This window comes from Acartia tonsa, chromosome 6, assembly GCF_053477335.1.
Source record: "Acartia tonsa isolate MP-2025a chromosome 6, ASM5347733v1, whole genome shotgun sequence".
Lineage (NCBI taxonomy): Eukaryota > Metazoa > Arthropoda > Copepoda > Calanoida > Acartiidae > Acartia > Acartia tonsa.
In genome coordinates, this window is record NC_137265.1 from 31,896,017 (window position 1) to 31,911,049 (window position 15,033).

General features: G+C 30.0%; 1 protein-coding gene across 1 annotated transcript in view; it reads left to right on the forward strand.

Moving 5' to 3' along the window:
* LOC145322409 (A-type potassium channel modulatory protein DPP6-like) overlaps positions 1-15,033 on the forward strand; it is a 107,406-nt gene that overhangs the window by 20,927 nt on the left and 71,446 nt on the right. Inside the window, exons 3-4 of the mRNA XM_080164399.1 lie at positions 7,385-7,464; positions 7,886-7,980. Coding sequence (XP_080020525.1) covers positions 7,385-7,464; positions 7,886-7,980 — 175 coding nt within the window. The remainder of the gene's footprint in view (positions 1-7,384; positions 7,465-7,885; positions 7,981-15,033) is intronic.

Below are 15,033 nucleotides of genomic sequence, written 5' to 3' on the forward strand. Positions count from 1 at the left end.
GTTTGGAATCAATCAAACAACATTCAATAAAAGAACCCAAAGTTTAAGAGCCAAGAATAAGATAGATTTTTGGGTACCAGTGTAATTTAGAGTCCAATGTCCTCTCCGTCCCTGGCTTGGACCAGAATATAAGGGTAAACAATAATTAGAGGCAGCTGGAATTTAACAAAGCGTTTAATAGCTATGCACTGGCATACCATTTCTCATAATTGAGTGCTAAAGGCCAGGGAAAAGGAGATTAAGATAATGAAAAAAAATACATTTTATATTCTCTGTGCATCCTGCCTTTGGTAACTTGTAAGTTTTTGTTATAGATATATGATACACTACTACTCTTAGTTGAAATTACACTTTTATAAATCGGACCTTTTTAATCGAAAAAATTATCCTTATTTATTTACTAGAATTACTAAAACACAATCATATTCTTTAAATAATTTCTGACATTTTTCTCATTTTTCCACATATTTGTGTACTGAATTTTGCTATGTTAATGGTATCTTATAAATAATGATGTCGCCAAAATTAAGTAGTTAGATTAATTATGTTTAGAATTTATATTCAATTTAGGTTTTAAACCCTCTGCAAATTGAATTAAACCTAATTTTTTTCCCCTTTTTGTGACTCCAATTACAAAATTCCATAAACTTTGATTGATTATTTAGTGTGCAAAAAAGGTTCGGTCAAAATTATAGATAATTTAAATAACTTTTTAGCAAACATTTACATTTAACAAGGTTTATTTAAGGACACTTGTATTCATAACTAGAGCAGCAATAACAAGATTAGAATATCCTTATACTAAAGTAACAGGATATTTGTTTGTCTGTGTGTCTGTCTGTCTGTCTGTGTGTCTGTCTGTGTGTACCGAAGGATCTCGCTAACCGCTGAACCGATTGGGTTCTCCTTAACAGGGTAGATTCTCATATGTCCCGGGAAGGTTTATAACTATTTTGGGGGAGGGTACCACCACCCTCCCTAGAGAAGTTAAATTTTTTAAAAATTTACCAATTTTAGAAAGAGAGTTCAACGAAAAATAAACATCAAACGTAATTTTTTTTTAACTTTTTCTTTTAAAATCTAAAATAAGAAATTGAATTATCAAATTCGACTCTCTCCTCCTCAAGTGCCCCTAGATGCCTCTAGGGGCGTAGCCGCTAGTATCTTATATAGTAAATTCGTGAAGTTAAATCAAATATTTTTGAAAATAAGTTTTGCAATAATTTGATTAAAATATTCAACGTTTAATATCGCTTAGGATAACTTTTGTTTGTGTGTCTTTTTGAGTGTTATTTATAAGTTATAATCAAAGGTTATAACGGACATACTTTAGTTAAAGAGTAGCTTCGTTGCTATCAAATTATTAAGATAACTTATAACGAGTATTTTACAGAGCCTTTCATCTATTTTATCTCAGATTATTAACGCTTTAGTAGGTTTTCTTTAGATATATAATTGAAGAACATTTTAGTAAGTTGTTGAAGTTATCCAAAATATAATTCTAAAAGTATGTCCGTCTGTCAGGAACAATTTGTTTTAAAATATTGAGCAATGAATATTTACTCTATAACTCGTTTTGTACGTTCGTCTGTCCACGACGCTACAAGATAAATGGAATAATGAGATATATAATTTGCCTAAATAAGAGAAAAATACTATATTTACTATGCTGCTAATTAAGATAGACGTCTGATATTTTATGTGTTGATTCCCTGAATAAAGATTTGTCTATAACTTATATAAACATATGTTTTTTTATCACTTAGTTTTTCTACTTATGGATATTCTAAACCTCGTTTGTGTAATTTAATATTTTATATTTGGTTCTTTGTAAAACTTTTAAATATTTAATCTTAAAATTTTGTACATTTTTTGTCTGTATCTTTCTATTTGACTATCTATCTATCCTCGTATTAACTAAAGACGTCAAAAAATGTTCCGACTGTTGCTTCTCAGGCGTGTGACGATACAGATTTGTGTAGGGAAAATCAATGGTCGTAAGCCGGGCCTCAGCCGCGCATAAGCCTCAGTTTTAAACCCCTCTTGTGAGCAAAAAAAAAATTTCAAAAAGAAGGATTGTCTGCTAAAATGCAGGTTTAGACATCCAGCTGAATTTTAAAGTGATTAAATGTAGATTTCACTGTGGCATCCATGCGGCTTACGCGCAGCTGCCGATCCCTGGAGAAAATTCCTTGACCTGTAGAATTTAAGAATTTTTTCTAATCCACAATTTGATCAATGGGTTGGTTGGCTGCAATGATTTTAACCTGACAAGCATTATTAGGAACTAGAAATAATGATAGAATTACTTAACAAAAATATTTTTGAACTGAATTAAAAAGTATTTTATGGAAAAGATATTTATTATCTACAACAACAAAAAATTTAAATAAATAACTTATTAAGGTAATCATCTTTTATCTTGCTTTTATTTGTTGGTAAATTATATTATTTCTAATTTGATTTAATATTTGTTTGTTATTTCTTTTTTTGTAATCGAAAAGAGAAAATTAGAAACATATCTGGTAAGCAATTTTTGAGATATTAATGGAAAAAAATTACTTGTTCCTTGCATCCGTGACCCGAAGAATGCAATGAGAAGATAATAAATAAGTCCAACAAAACTTGGTTCATGTCAGCGGATGCCAAAACCTAAAAATTTAAAACTTTCTCTCGTCCAAGAGCGTTGGTATGGGGTGGTTGAGTTGATTCACCACCCTTTCCGCTACCAGAAAATGTTGGTTAACATAAAATTGTGGGATCTTAAGGGATAGGGCAATGGTCGATAAATTGATATATATCCCCAGTGACGATAACAAAGTTCACCCTGTAGATAAAAATTATTGATTGAAAAACATGAACCCTGAATACGATAATTTGATTTCAAAACTTTTGGTACCAGTGTTATATACAGTCCAATGCCCCCTCCCTCCCTCCATAAAATTACACATATTAATTGATCATGACCGCCATATTACTGACTTGTAATATAAAGAAATTGTTTCAGAATTTTGATTGGGTCGACTGGTACTTTCCTAGACAAAATTGTCAATTTTTTTATCAAGTAGTATTAAAGAATAGTTATTTCTCACATCGTATTATAAACAGCTTTCCGCAGATATAGAATGTACAATTATAAGATTGAATCCAGTTTTTTTAGCCCCTAGGTGCCGAAGGCACGGGCTAAAAAAACTGGTTTTAATCTTATGATTGTACATTTTTATAGTCGTAGAAAGCTAAATATAATACGATGCTAGAAATAGTTTTTTCGTATGGATGAGAACCGGTTCTATCCACCGGATTCGAATGAATACGAGAAAATATATACATATATCGTAGTCCCACCCCCCCAAAAAAAAACAATATTGTGCCCTCGTGATCTAACCAAACAATAACTTAATTTTTTGCAAGCACCAGGGATGGAAGGGAGTTGTCATTTGTTGGCTTAAAAACAACTTTCATTAAATCTTAAAAGTATAATTGTTGGAGCTTTTCAACCTATAACTTTCATATTAAGAAGGAGTAATTTTCTCCATCATAATTTGTAATAAAAATCAATTTATTTTCCATTGTCTTATCCCTTAAGATCCTCGGCAATCAAATAGAGAAACTATTCTAAAGGAAGGAGAATGTTTCATACAGGTAAATGATAATGGAGGTATATTTTTTCTTGAGCAAATTATTTGCAATGGACCTTTCATTAAGTGAAAAATTATCGGTCTTTAGTTATAATTCATATTTCTACATTATAATTCTACATTTTTATCTCCATTAACTTTTTATATCCATTAACTTGCCATTGTCCATACTAGCGAAGCTTCTGATCGATTATGGAATGGTTTTAGACTTTTTTCTTTAGAGTCTTGGGATGTTAAATGCTTTTTGTTTCTCCTTTCCTCCCTCTTTTAATCTATAACTCCTAGATACTAGGGGCGAAGTTACTAGTTTCAATAAAAAAGAAAAGCCCCACTAAAAAGCCAAATGTCAATTTGAAATTATAATTCTTGTAATTTTTTGCGTGTAATAAAAATGCAAAAAGCATCGAGATTTTTTTTGTGCATTTCTCTCTATTTCTCAAAAGTATTTACATAGCTGTCATTTTTACATGCGCAGCATCTCTATAATTACAAATTTCCTCAAATGACTGCCTAACCGTCAAATCTGTTCATTTAAAACTTGTTATTTAAGTTTCTTGTATTTAAAATCACTTACATATTAATCATTCTTTTAGCTATAAAAGTTTTGAATTTATTAAATGTCCAAATGAGTATGTTAGTTGTTAATAGTCTCGCTCCAACAATGTGGTTTTTTGTATGGTAACCCTTCATATTTATTAAGAAATAGGGCGGGAAATCTGTGGGTTGAGGCTATTTCTAGTGGTTATTTTCCCACCCATAAAGGCTAAATCTTCTCTGAACATATAATAAACTACCCTTTTAAAAAAGCGGAATGATTGGACCAGCCGTTTTCTAGATCTTAATGAGCATACAGATAAACTACAGAATTTGCTTTATTTTGAGTGAAAATATAACCTAAAACTTGCTCTAGTATCTATTGAAAAAGCGTATCTTATTCTTCATACATTCAATGTTATCATCCTTTACAAAAAAAAGTTAAATTCTACTTAACAATATAGCTTTGTCAAAAAGCTGAGATATACAGTATGACCCTCGAAAAAGTATTTTTAAGCATCTGCAGCCCTTATTTCTCAATGAATTATTAAAAAATGCATATGTCCTTGTTCTCCATAGTATTCCACGTAAGTAGATATAAAAATATTTTTTTACCTCCATTAACACCGGAGATTTTTGGTGCTAAAGTTTTGAAAAAGTGACTGAGGAAAAAGTAACTTTTAACATGAATTGACTTTTTTAGCAAAATTGAGCTAGAAATCCTTTTATTTTTGATACTAGCAGAAATTTTATACAAAAATGAAATAAAAAATTTAGTTTTTGAGTAAAAAGCATTTTTTAAACATATTTTTTGAGTCTTTTTAGTTTAATGATATTTTGAAAAACTTACTTATTAGGCAAAATTGTTTAAGATTAAAAAACCAAATAAATCTCTATGAATATAGCAGGAAAATTGTTTTTGTTTCACAATCCTAACTTTAATAACAAAAATGTTATAAAGAAAATAAAAATAAAACATAATGATTTTTTAGTCTAAAAAGCTTAATTTACCCCCTATTAAATAATTGAGATGTCAGAAAAGTAGGCGGAGCAACTGTCATAATTAATCCTTTTCTATAAATAAGGGTTAATAAATAACCTAAAATTTGCAAATAATCAAGTCATTCAGTAGGTAGTATTTTTTGCCATTAAAAATTTATATTTTTTGGTGGAATAAAAAAGAAATATTTAGTTAACTTGTTTTTCTTTGTGTCTCATTATTTAGTTGCAAGAAAAACATAATATAACCATCCCAAAAATAAGAGAAACAAAAAAAAATTCTTTTTCTCAGTCACTTTTTCAAAACTTTAGCTCTAAAAATCTCTGGTGTTAATGGAGGTAAAAAAAATATTTTTATATCTACTTACGTGGAATACTATGGAGAACAAGGACATATGCATTTTTAAATAATTTATTGAGAAATAAGGGCTGCAGATGCTTAAAAATACTTTTTCGAGGGTCATACTGTAGACAATTCAAAGCAAAACAAAAATTATGATCGTTATTGATGGATGCAGTAATTCTTTAATGAAGTTATAGATAGAATCAATTCTATACATAAGTGGAACTTATTGAACCTTACTTAACCTAACCTAACCTTGTAAAAGAATCAGTGAAATATATGTCTTTTAAGGTATTTACACTTTTGATCAATAATTTGAAATGCTATAAAAAAAAACAAGGATGGCAACATCTAAAAGTAGCAACACACAGTGTATGGACAAAGTGATTTATAGAGCAGATGCTTAGTGGGCATAAAAAAGGACATAAATATATAGAGATAAAATGTGATTTTTAAACAGTATAAATGCACGAAACTTTTCTAAATAATTTTGTATTTTGTAGCATGACCAATAGACTGACGGACAAAGTAAATTAATTATTGGATGAACCGTTGTATCTTCCTCAAAAAATCAGCAGTTAATTCCAAGAAACAGCAAAGAAAATAGCGTTACAGACGGACGAAGAACCAAAGTCTTTTATAAAGTATATTTGCTACTAAAATTATCTATATTCTCATGTCCTCTCCTTGAATGTATAACAAGCTATCGTGTTGAAAAAAATTGGAAATGCAATAAAGGATAATTTATCAATTTTTTGCAAGGACAATAGCTCAATGTTTTCAGATTTTAAAAAGAAGCTTTTCCACATAGTGTTTGTGTGTAGGTTTATACATTAAACTTATTTGCAGTCTTAAAATTGTATTTTTTCCTACTTTTTAGTCAAAAAGTTGTTCTGAATTTATTATTTTCTTTGTTTACCTTAATTTGTATTATCTCAGCTTTTGATATAGCTAGAGGGCTAAAAAACATTATATGACTTTATTTATATTTTAGTCATTTAACAGCCTTTGTTTTTTTATCGGAAACTTTTCTTCAATTTTAAGCTAGATTAACATTTTTTCGGAAATCCTTATTTTCAGATGAAATTAATTTAATATTATCTTTATTATATCTTCTTAAGTTCTGGTAAATCTATTTCTCTATCATATATCTATATATTTATCTCTTTTCTTTATTCTTCAACATTTTCTTTTTCTGTGTAAGTAAAGTATATTAAAGAAGGCCTGTAATACTCTTTGTCTCAAGTGGTTTATAAGTATTTTATATTTACTATATTATATTGAACAACATGTAGTTTTTTCAAGGTATTACACATTTGGTAACTCTATAATTGGATATATGTTTAAGGACCATATGGCTGTCTATCTATCTACCATCTATCTACTTAGCTTTATAACTAATAACAATATATCTATGCATTTGTCATCTATCTATCATTTAAATATCTGAACATCTCTATTTGTATTTTTTGTATATATATTTAGTATTTAGTATTTCTAGCTGCTATGCCCCCTATGGGCCTATAGGGGCACTTGAGGAGGGGGAAGTAGAATTCGATATTCAACATTTTTTTAGATTTAAAAAGAAAAAGTAAAATTTTGTGGGGGGGGGGTATTTTTTTTAGGGGCGATTTCCTTTGGGAGGGTGCCGGTTTATGGTATCCTCCCCCAAAATAGTTATAAACCTTTTCAAGACCTATGAGAAGCTACCCTGTAAAGGAGAACCACATCGGTTCAGCGGTTATCGAGATTCTTTGGTACAAACATATAGACTAACACACAGATAGACACACAAACATTCTGTTATTATAAGGATAAACATCTATCCACCCTTCTATCCTAACAACCAAGCATCCATCTATTTTTGTAGGGTTCGAGGAGAGAGAATAAGGCTAGATCAAATTTTGGAAGAAAGATTTCAACCCACAAGATATAATGCTACCTATGTAGGTAAGTAAGTCAATTATAACTCTATACGAGCCAGAGAAATCAGTTTTAAATTATAATTATCTTAGGTTTTTTAAGCATTTGATAATGTTATAGCCAAATACATAATAGGACATATTATAGATTAATGGACTTTATTAATACTAGCCAATAGGACGACCTTAAAGAAAGGTTGAGGGGGGGGGAGAAGTAGTATTATATATTTATTTTCTAAAAACTTGACCAGGCTACAATATTATCCATTTCTAGGTTCTAGCTTGGTCTATATAACTATAAAAGTTGTATTATCACCTATTTTCTAAAAACTTGACCAGGCTACAGTCTATTTCTAGGTTCTAGCCTTGTCTATATGTATAACTATGGAAGTTGTATTAACACCTATTTTCTAAAAACTTGACCAGGCTACAATATTAACTATTTCTAGGTTCTAGCCTGGTCTATATAACTGGAGAGGGAGGTCTATCAGTCTATTCCCCGGAGAAAGGATCCAGTGTGACGCTGCTAGACAACACAACATTTGTAAGTGATTTTTAAAAGCGAAGCTTTTCTTTGATTATGGTTGGTTCGTCCGTCCGTAACGGTTACCTCTTTTCGTTAATTTGAACAGTTTAGATTGTCCTATCGATTTCAAACTTTGCATGATGATTCCTATAATAGTTAGGTAGGACTAAGCAGCAACTTTATGATTATTACCAGAATGCCCATATGTCCATTTTAAAAATGCTGATTTTATATATTTTTTACAAGTTTTTGTATGTAAAATTATCTGATTTATCTAATTTTTGGAATATTGATTCATATTACAACAAGGTACAATGTAAGAAGCGAAGCATCTCTATAATCAAATCCTGAAAATGTAAGTATGACCTTAAACAGTTTAATTTATTTAAGCAATTTTGTAACAAATTTACTTATAATTTTGTTTAGACTTATGCATTAATATTCTGCTTAATTAGTTTTGACACTCTACAAGTGTTAATGTTAAAGTTTGAAATTATAACTAATAAATATTATTATTTTTTATTCTACTTTCCGTGGAAAACTGTCTTTATTATAATGTAGATAATTCCAATATCACTATTCCTTTGGATTCTCTTTCTTGTTTTATAATTTTATACTGTGTTAGATTGTACAGCTAAACAAATACAGATGTGTATTGTTAGGTTGACTAGTTTTATTCTAGAAATTTGTTTACTACAAAAAATGACCCATTTTCTCTTTAAAATTCCCTTTAAACACCTCCTCCTTTTTATATCAAAATACAAATCCCCCCCCCCCCCAAGCCTTTTGAGGATATAGCTTGAAAAAATCCCTACGATTTTTAACACATAATTCTTAGTCCCTATAAAGAATTCAAAATGCAAAGATATATATATTTTTTAAATCCTTATTTCATAAATCTTAATTAGAACTGATGATATGTTTAGTAGTGAAACAATTGTATTCCATTAATAAAATGTTAAAATAAATATACTTTAAATATTAGGTGGATACCATGCTATTTAAGTATACAATATACATACTAATCTCATCAATGTGAGTAGTTAATTATGCATATAAATAATTAGTTCTAAATCTATATTAACCAATTGCCATTCTTAGCAAAGTGAATCAAGCAAAGTTAGACTCTAATAAAGAGATGATTATTTACCCCTTTGTTTTTAAAAGTACTTAACACAACAATAAAAAAGTTTTGTATGATAATAGGGAATTATTCTTGTGAACTTTTTTAACGCATTACAATTACAAGATTTAATTTTTGGCAATCCAAATTAGAAAGACTACAAAACTATTAATTTATTTTGTAGATCTATATTTCTTAACATTGTACAAATAAAAGAGTGAATTTTCGCAATATTTCAGAACATTGTACAAATAAAAGAGTGCGTTTTTGCAATATTTATTTTGAGTATTTGAAAGGTTTTATGTGGTGCACCCAACTCTCGTATTTATGTTTACAAAATGGTGTTTTGTCCCAACTGTCAATTTTTTATAAAGAATTTTAGTAGCAACTATAATAGTGGCTTTGATTGTAAAAGATTTCTTAAAGATTTGGGTTCGAACCTTTAACATAAAGTTATTAAAATATTCAATGAACACTACAGACATACAGGTAAACAAAGTGAGGGAAGCAAAACTAAAGAACACGATATCCGTCTTTAAAATCATCAAGAATCTTATGAGATAAAATTGATATATTATTTATCCCCAATTATTATTAACCAAAGTACCCACTCTGTAGATTAAAGTTATTTGTTGCAAAGTTTGGACACTGCTAGTTTAAAACCACCAATCAAAATTTAATAAAAGTACCCAAAGTTTTCAGGGTTATAAAACTTTGAGAACCAGTGCAATATCCCCTCACTCCTATATCCTAAATCATCTGTTTGAATATTTCATGATATTCATAGTTAGGTTTTTGTATTGTAATGTTAGAACATCTTTTATTTTCACAAAAACAACAAACTTTTAACTTTTCTTCGCTAAAATGTTTGTTTTTCCATCGTAAAAATAAATTTATTTTCCACGCTTTTGGCCTCAAACATATAAATGTATTAATGCATTTAGGCTTCTTTAGTAGAATGGTTGGGGTAAATTCGGTCGCTGCTAAGAAAATTCGGATAGAAAATGACTAAAAATCCTCAACCCAACCCAAAAATTTTTCTGGGAACGGTTGCTGTCCCAGGGTATACATATTGTCATGAAATATTCAAAAAATAGAACATGGTATGATTTAGCCATTAAAATATGACTTAACCTTTAAAAATAATAATGGGGTGTGGGAGGTCTTATACTTTTTTTCTTTAAGTTGAGCCAAACATAATAATTGTAATTGTTTTTGTTGAATTCCTATCAAATCCTACTTTTGTATACAAATATACCCCCAAGGTATCCACTAATTTACATACGTTGTTAGCTTGGATTAATCTCTGGGTACTCTTTGGATACTCTTTGGGTACTCTTTGGATACTCTTTGGATACTCTTTGGGTACTCTTTGGGTAATCTTTTGGTACTCTTTGGGTACTCTTTGGGTACTCTTTGGGTACTCTTTGGGAACTCTTTTGGTACTCTTAGCGTACTCTTAAGGTACTCATTGGGAACTCTTTGGGTACTCTTAGCGTACTCTCTCTTTGCTCTCTGTGTAATCTTTCGATGGAACTAATAGTAATAATCTAAAATAGTTTGTTATTCCTGTGTTAATTTGTCTTTGTTATGTAAAATTTCTATCATTTTCTGGTTGGATATACCAATATGCCCCGGGGATTTCACTCATTTACAAATGTAATAATCTTATATATTACAAATATACATACATCAGTTATCAGTGTTGCTACTCTATTTTATGGTTTGTCTGATTGTATGTATGTTTATGTTTCGCTACCTTCCCACTCCACCTTTAAGGGTTATTGACACATTTTTTCAGCCATTGTATCTATCACCTTTAATTTATTTTCTTAATGACTTTAGTTTTCTTGTATGGCTGGAACTAAAATCGTTATTAAAAAAATATCTTAATTTTGTATAAATAGGCGCTTAGCAATCTAAGAGAAGACCTACGTCATGATTTTTAATAAACCAAAGCATTATAGAAATACACAACAAATTTAAAACATGTTTGGTATTAAACCTAGAGACATGTGATGATAAAAATTGTTAAATTGGTGTAGTGGAAAATTGTGTGATTCATAAAAGTTGTCACGGACACAATTTATGGAAATACATTCTAAGCAAGAACATTGATATGCATAGGAGTGTTTGCGGTGGAAATACTTTGCGCTTACAATCCTTTTGGTTAAAAAAATTATTAAATTTTCACAAACTTATATTATAATTATCTGATTATTTTTTAAGTAAGGGCCCTTTTTTATTTATGAGGCAGAAAACATGTCAAAAACCATGATTTTTAAAATAAAATAGACTAAAACCATAAAGGAAACTTTGCATGTCTAGCTTCTCTAACAAGGTTTTAAAGAACTAACAAGAAAAACTTGCTTCTTTATATAATAGAATTAATAGTTATTTCTCGCATCGTATTATAAACGGCTTTCCGTGGATATAGAATGTACAATTAAAAGATTAAAACTAGTTTTTTTAGCCCCGAGGTGCCGGAGGCACCGGCTAAAAAACTGGTTTTAATCTTTTGATTGTACATTTCTATATTCGTAGAAAGCTGGATATAATACGATGCTAGACATAGTTTTTTCGTATGGATGAGAACCGGTTCCTATCCACCGGATTCGAATGAATACGAGAAAAACTATTAAAGTTTTTTAAATTTTATTTAAAAAATATCTAAAATGTAACAAAATTAAGTTATGAAGAAGCTTTTCCCTTAATAAATGAGGTAGAGGAAGGAAGGTAGAGGAAGGTAGAGAAGGAAGCATCAAGTAAGAAGATGGGAGTATATAGAATTAATGTTTTGGGACATCTAGTTTTACTTTTCTTTAACTTGAATATGTTCGTTTGTCTGTCAATATAACTTTCAGTGTACATCTTTAATGTGACAAGGCAAGACTTCACTTCAAAAACATAAATTGCTTTAAAATGAGCTATCTTCGAATACTTTTTGTTTTTTTACTAGCTTGTAATAGCTGTCCTACTTTAAAGACAATACAAAGTATGTTAAACCTTTAAATAAAGTTTAATATTGTCCTTTTGTTTGTTTGTTTTTTCACACAAAAAGAAAATAGAAATAAAATGTTTTAGGTTGAATATGTATGAAAAAAAGTTTAATTTGCATTTTGTATGAGAATCAGGAATGCAAGGAGATTTCAAAAAGGCCGTTGAATTAATTTTATATTTCTCTTGAAACCAAGTTGGGTTGAACATGAGTAAAATCGGCTAAAAAGAGATGTATAGCTTAGACAACCTAAAGATTCAATTTCATATTCATTGCTATGTCCCTTTATCCCTGATAAGGATATACACTAGTAAATAATGTATGGTAATAAGTTATTTTCATTGACATGTCTCTATTTCCCTGATAAGGATATACATGAGTAAATAATGTATGGTAATACCTTATTTCTATTGTCATGTCTCTATAACCCTGATAAGAGACACACGAGTAAATAATGTATGATAATACCTAATTTGCATTCTCCTCTCCCTATAGCCCTGATAAGGATATACAGGAGTAAATAATGTAGTGTATTACCTTATTTACATTGTCATGTCTCTATATCCCCGATAAGGATATACACTAGTAAATAATGCATGGTAATATCTTATTTCCATTGACATGTCCCTATATCCCCGATAAGGATATACACTAGTAAATAATGCATGGTAATATCTTATTTCCATTGACATGTCTCTATATCCCCGATAAGGATATACACTAGTAAATAATGCATGGTAATATCTTATTTCCATTGACATGTCCCTATATACCTGATACGGATATACACGAGTAAATAATGTATATAGTACGGTGCCTAACTGAGTAAAAGAGATTAATTATGTGCTATGGAAGTAAACATACATGGTTGATAACTGTGTTTAGTCCACATTAAAAATATGAAATATTTTCAGAAGTTTTAAATTGAGAATAAATTAATATATCCCCCCATTTATATGTTTTATATAAATTTGAATTTGATAAAAAAAAAGTTATTTATACTCGTATTTAATATCAGTTTGATATCATCAAAGCATTTGATAAAAAATATGAACAAAAATCTCTTTATGAGATATCTCCCTTCAATGATTAACAGATTTGTTATTCAAAGATGTGAAGAATAGATACTTATACCTGACAAACAATTTAGTTAGTTTATTTCTAGAACAGCTTTGCTATTAAAATAAAAACAGTTTTTAGTTTAATTAAATTTAACTTAGATGAAAGCAACCAGAGCTGGATCTTTAAATCGTTTTAGTGGTGCGCTAGATCTGGGCGATCCAGTTCACCCAAGTTTGGCGCGGCAATGGCACTCGTTGAGTGCCAATGCCGCGCCAGTACCGCGCCACTGGGCGCGCTGGTTCGCCCATTCCATTTTGATTAAAAGATTGAAATCTAATAATATCTAGGTGCGCCGAACTGGATCGCCCCGATTTAGCGCACCACTAAACGATTTAAAGATCCAGCTCTGTACAACTTTGATAACTTTATTTCAAATTGAGACAAACTTTGCATCATATTATATCATTTGATTTAGTTAAGGTGAATCATATTTAATGATTTAATTGACCTACTTAAATAGAATAATTTATTCTTTATGTAAAATTTAAAAGTAGTTAATTCGGAAGGGCTAAAGGTACTTTTTGAAGTTTAAAACATAAAATTTTATCTTAATTTTTCGAACTTTAATTTGGTATGCTTTTTCACGCAGGATACGAAAAAATTCTCTTTGCCAAACAATGTTTTTTTTCAAATGTTAGGAAAAATTAAAGGCAAACTATTCTTTTACTATTTAACTCTCTTAAGTTTCTTTGATATGAAATAGAAGCTCAATATTGATTTAAAAGTGAATACTGTTTGTAAAGATTTTTGTCGGGTTCCATACATCTTTTTACACCCCGCATCACTAATACGTATCTGACTACATGGAGCTAATTTGCAATGTTACACCAGATTATTAAGGAATCTAGAACATTCCATTTTCCAATACTAGTGTGGTGGCTTAATGGAATTTTTATATCTTAAGTGATTATTCTACTGTTTTTTTGTGTATTTTATGTATATACGCATCTTTATTTAATACAACCAATGTACCATCATTTGACTAGTGACTAGTACGTGTATTCACAAAATTCCAGAGCAGTGTTTGACGAGGAGGCTCAACAAAATGAGCAGTTTGACGTCAATAGATCAATCTCTTTTTAAGGGGTTTCCTTTACCACTTCTACTCTGATCTCACCCTTTTATGGCGTCACATGGCTCACTTTGTCGGACAACTTGTCGAATCTCATACAGACGGACAGCTAGATATCGTTCTAGTTTTTTGTTGTACTAGTTGTTTTGCCCTATTCTTTATACCAGAAATCACCCGCAACCAGTTATTAAGCTTCCCTTGAAAGAAAAATACTTTCAAACAAGCCATTTCCGAGATATTTTGCTTAAGTCAAAAAGAATCTTTCTACTACCTATAATAGGATTTTTTGAAAAAACTCTGGAACATCTTATCTTAATACTAATAGCATAGTAGATTATGATATTCAAAACTTAATCTATATAGAAGATAAAAATACACTAGCCACTTAAGTAAAAATAAATCTACTGATATGCTAGACTGATGCTAAGCTAACAGACACAAAATCTGGGAATTTTTCAATATCTCACAAATATGGTAGGAATGTAAACTACATAGTGAGAAACAGGGATGCAAGGATAAGATAATGGAAGATTAAAAAACATAGTTTTTAATAAAAGTAATGTAAAATATATAGTGGAAAACAGGGATGCAAAGAGAACAATATATGGAAGAAGAATAAAAAGATTTCACTATTAGGATTGTGAATTATACAGCGAAAAAACAGGGATGGAGGGAAAGGACAATGTAAGATGAACAAATAATATGATATGGGACGAGAGTAAACAAGGTAGTAAGAACCAGGGATAGAGGAACAGG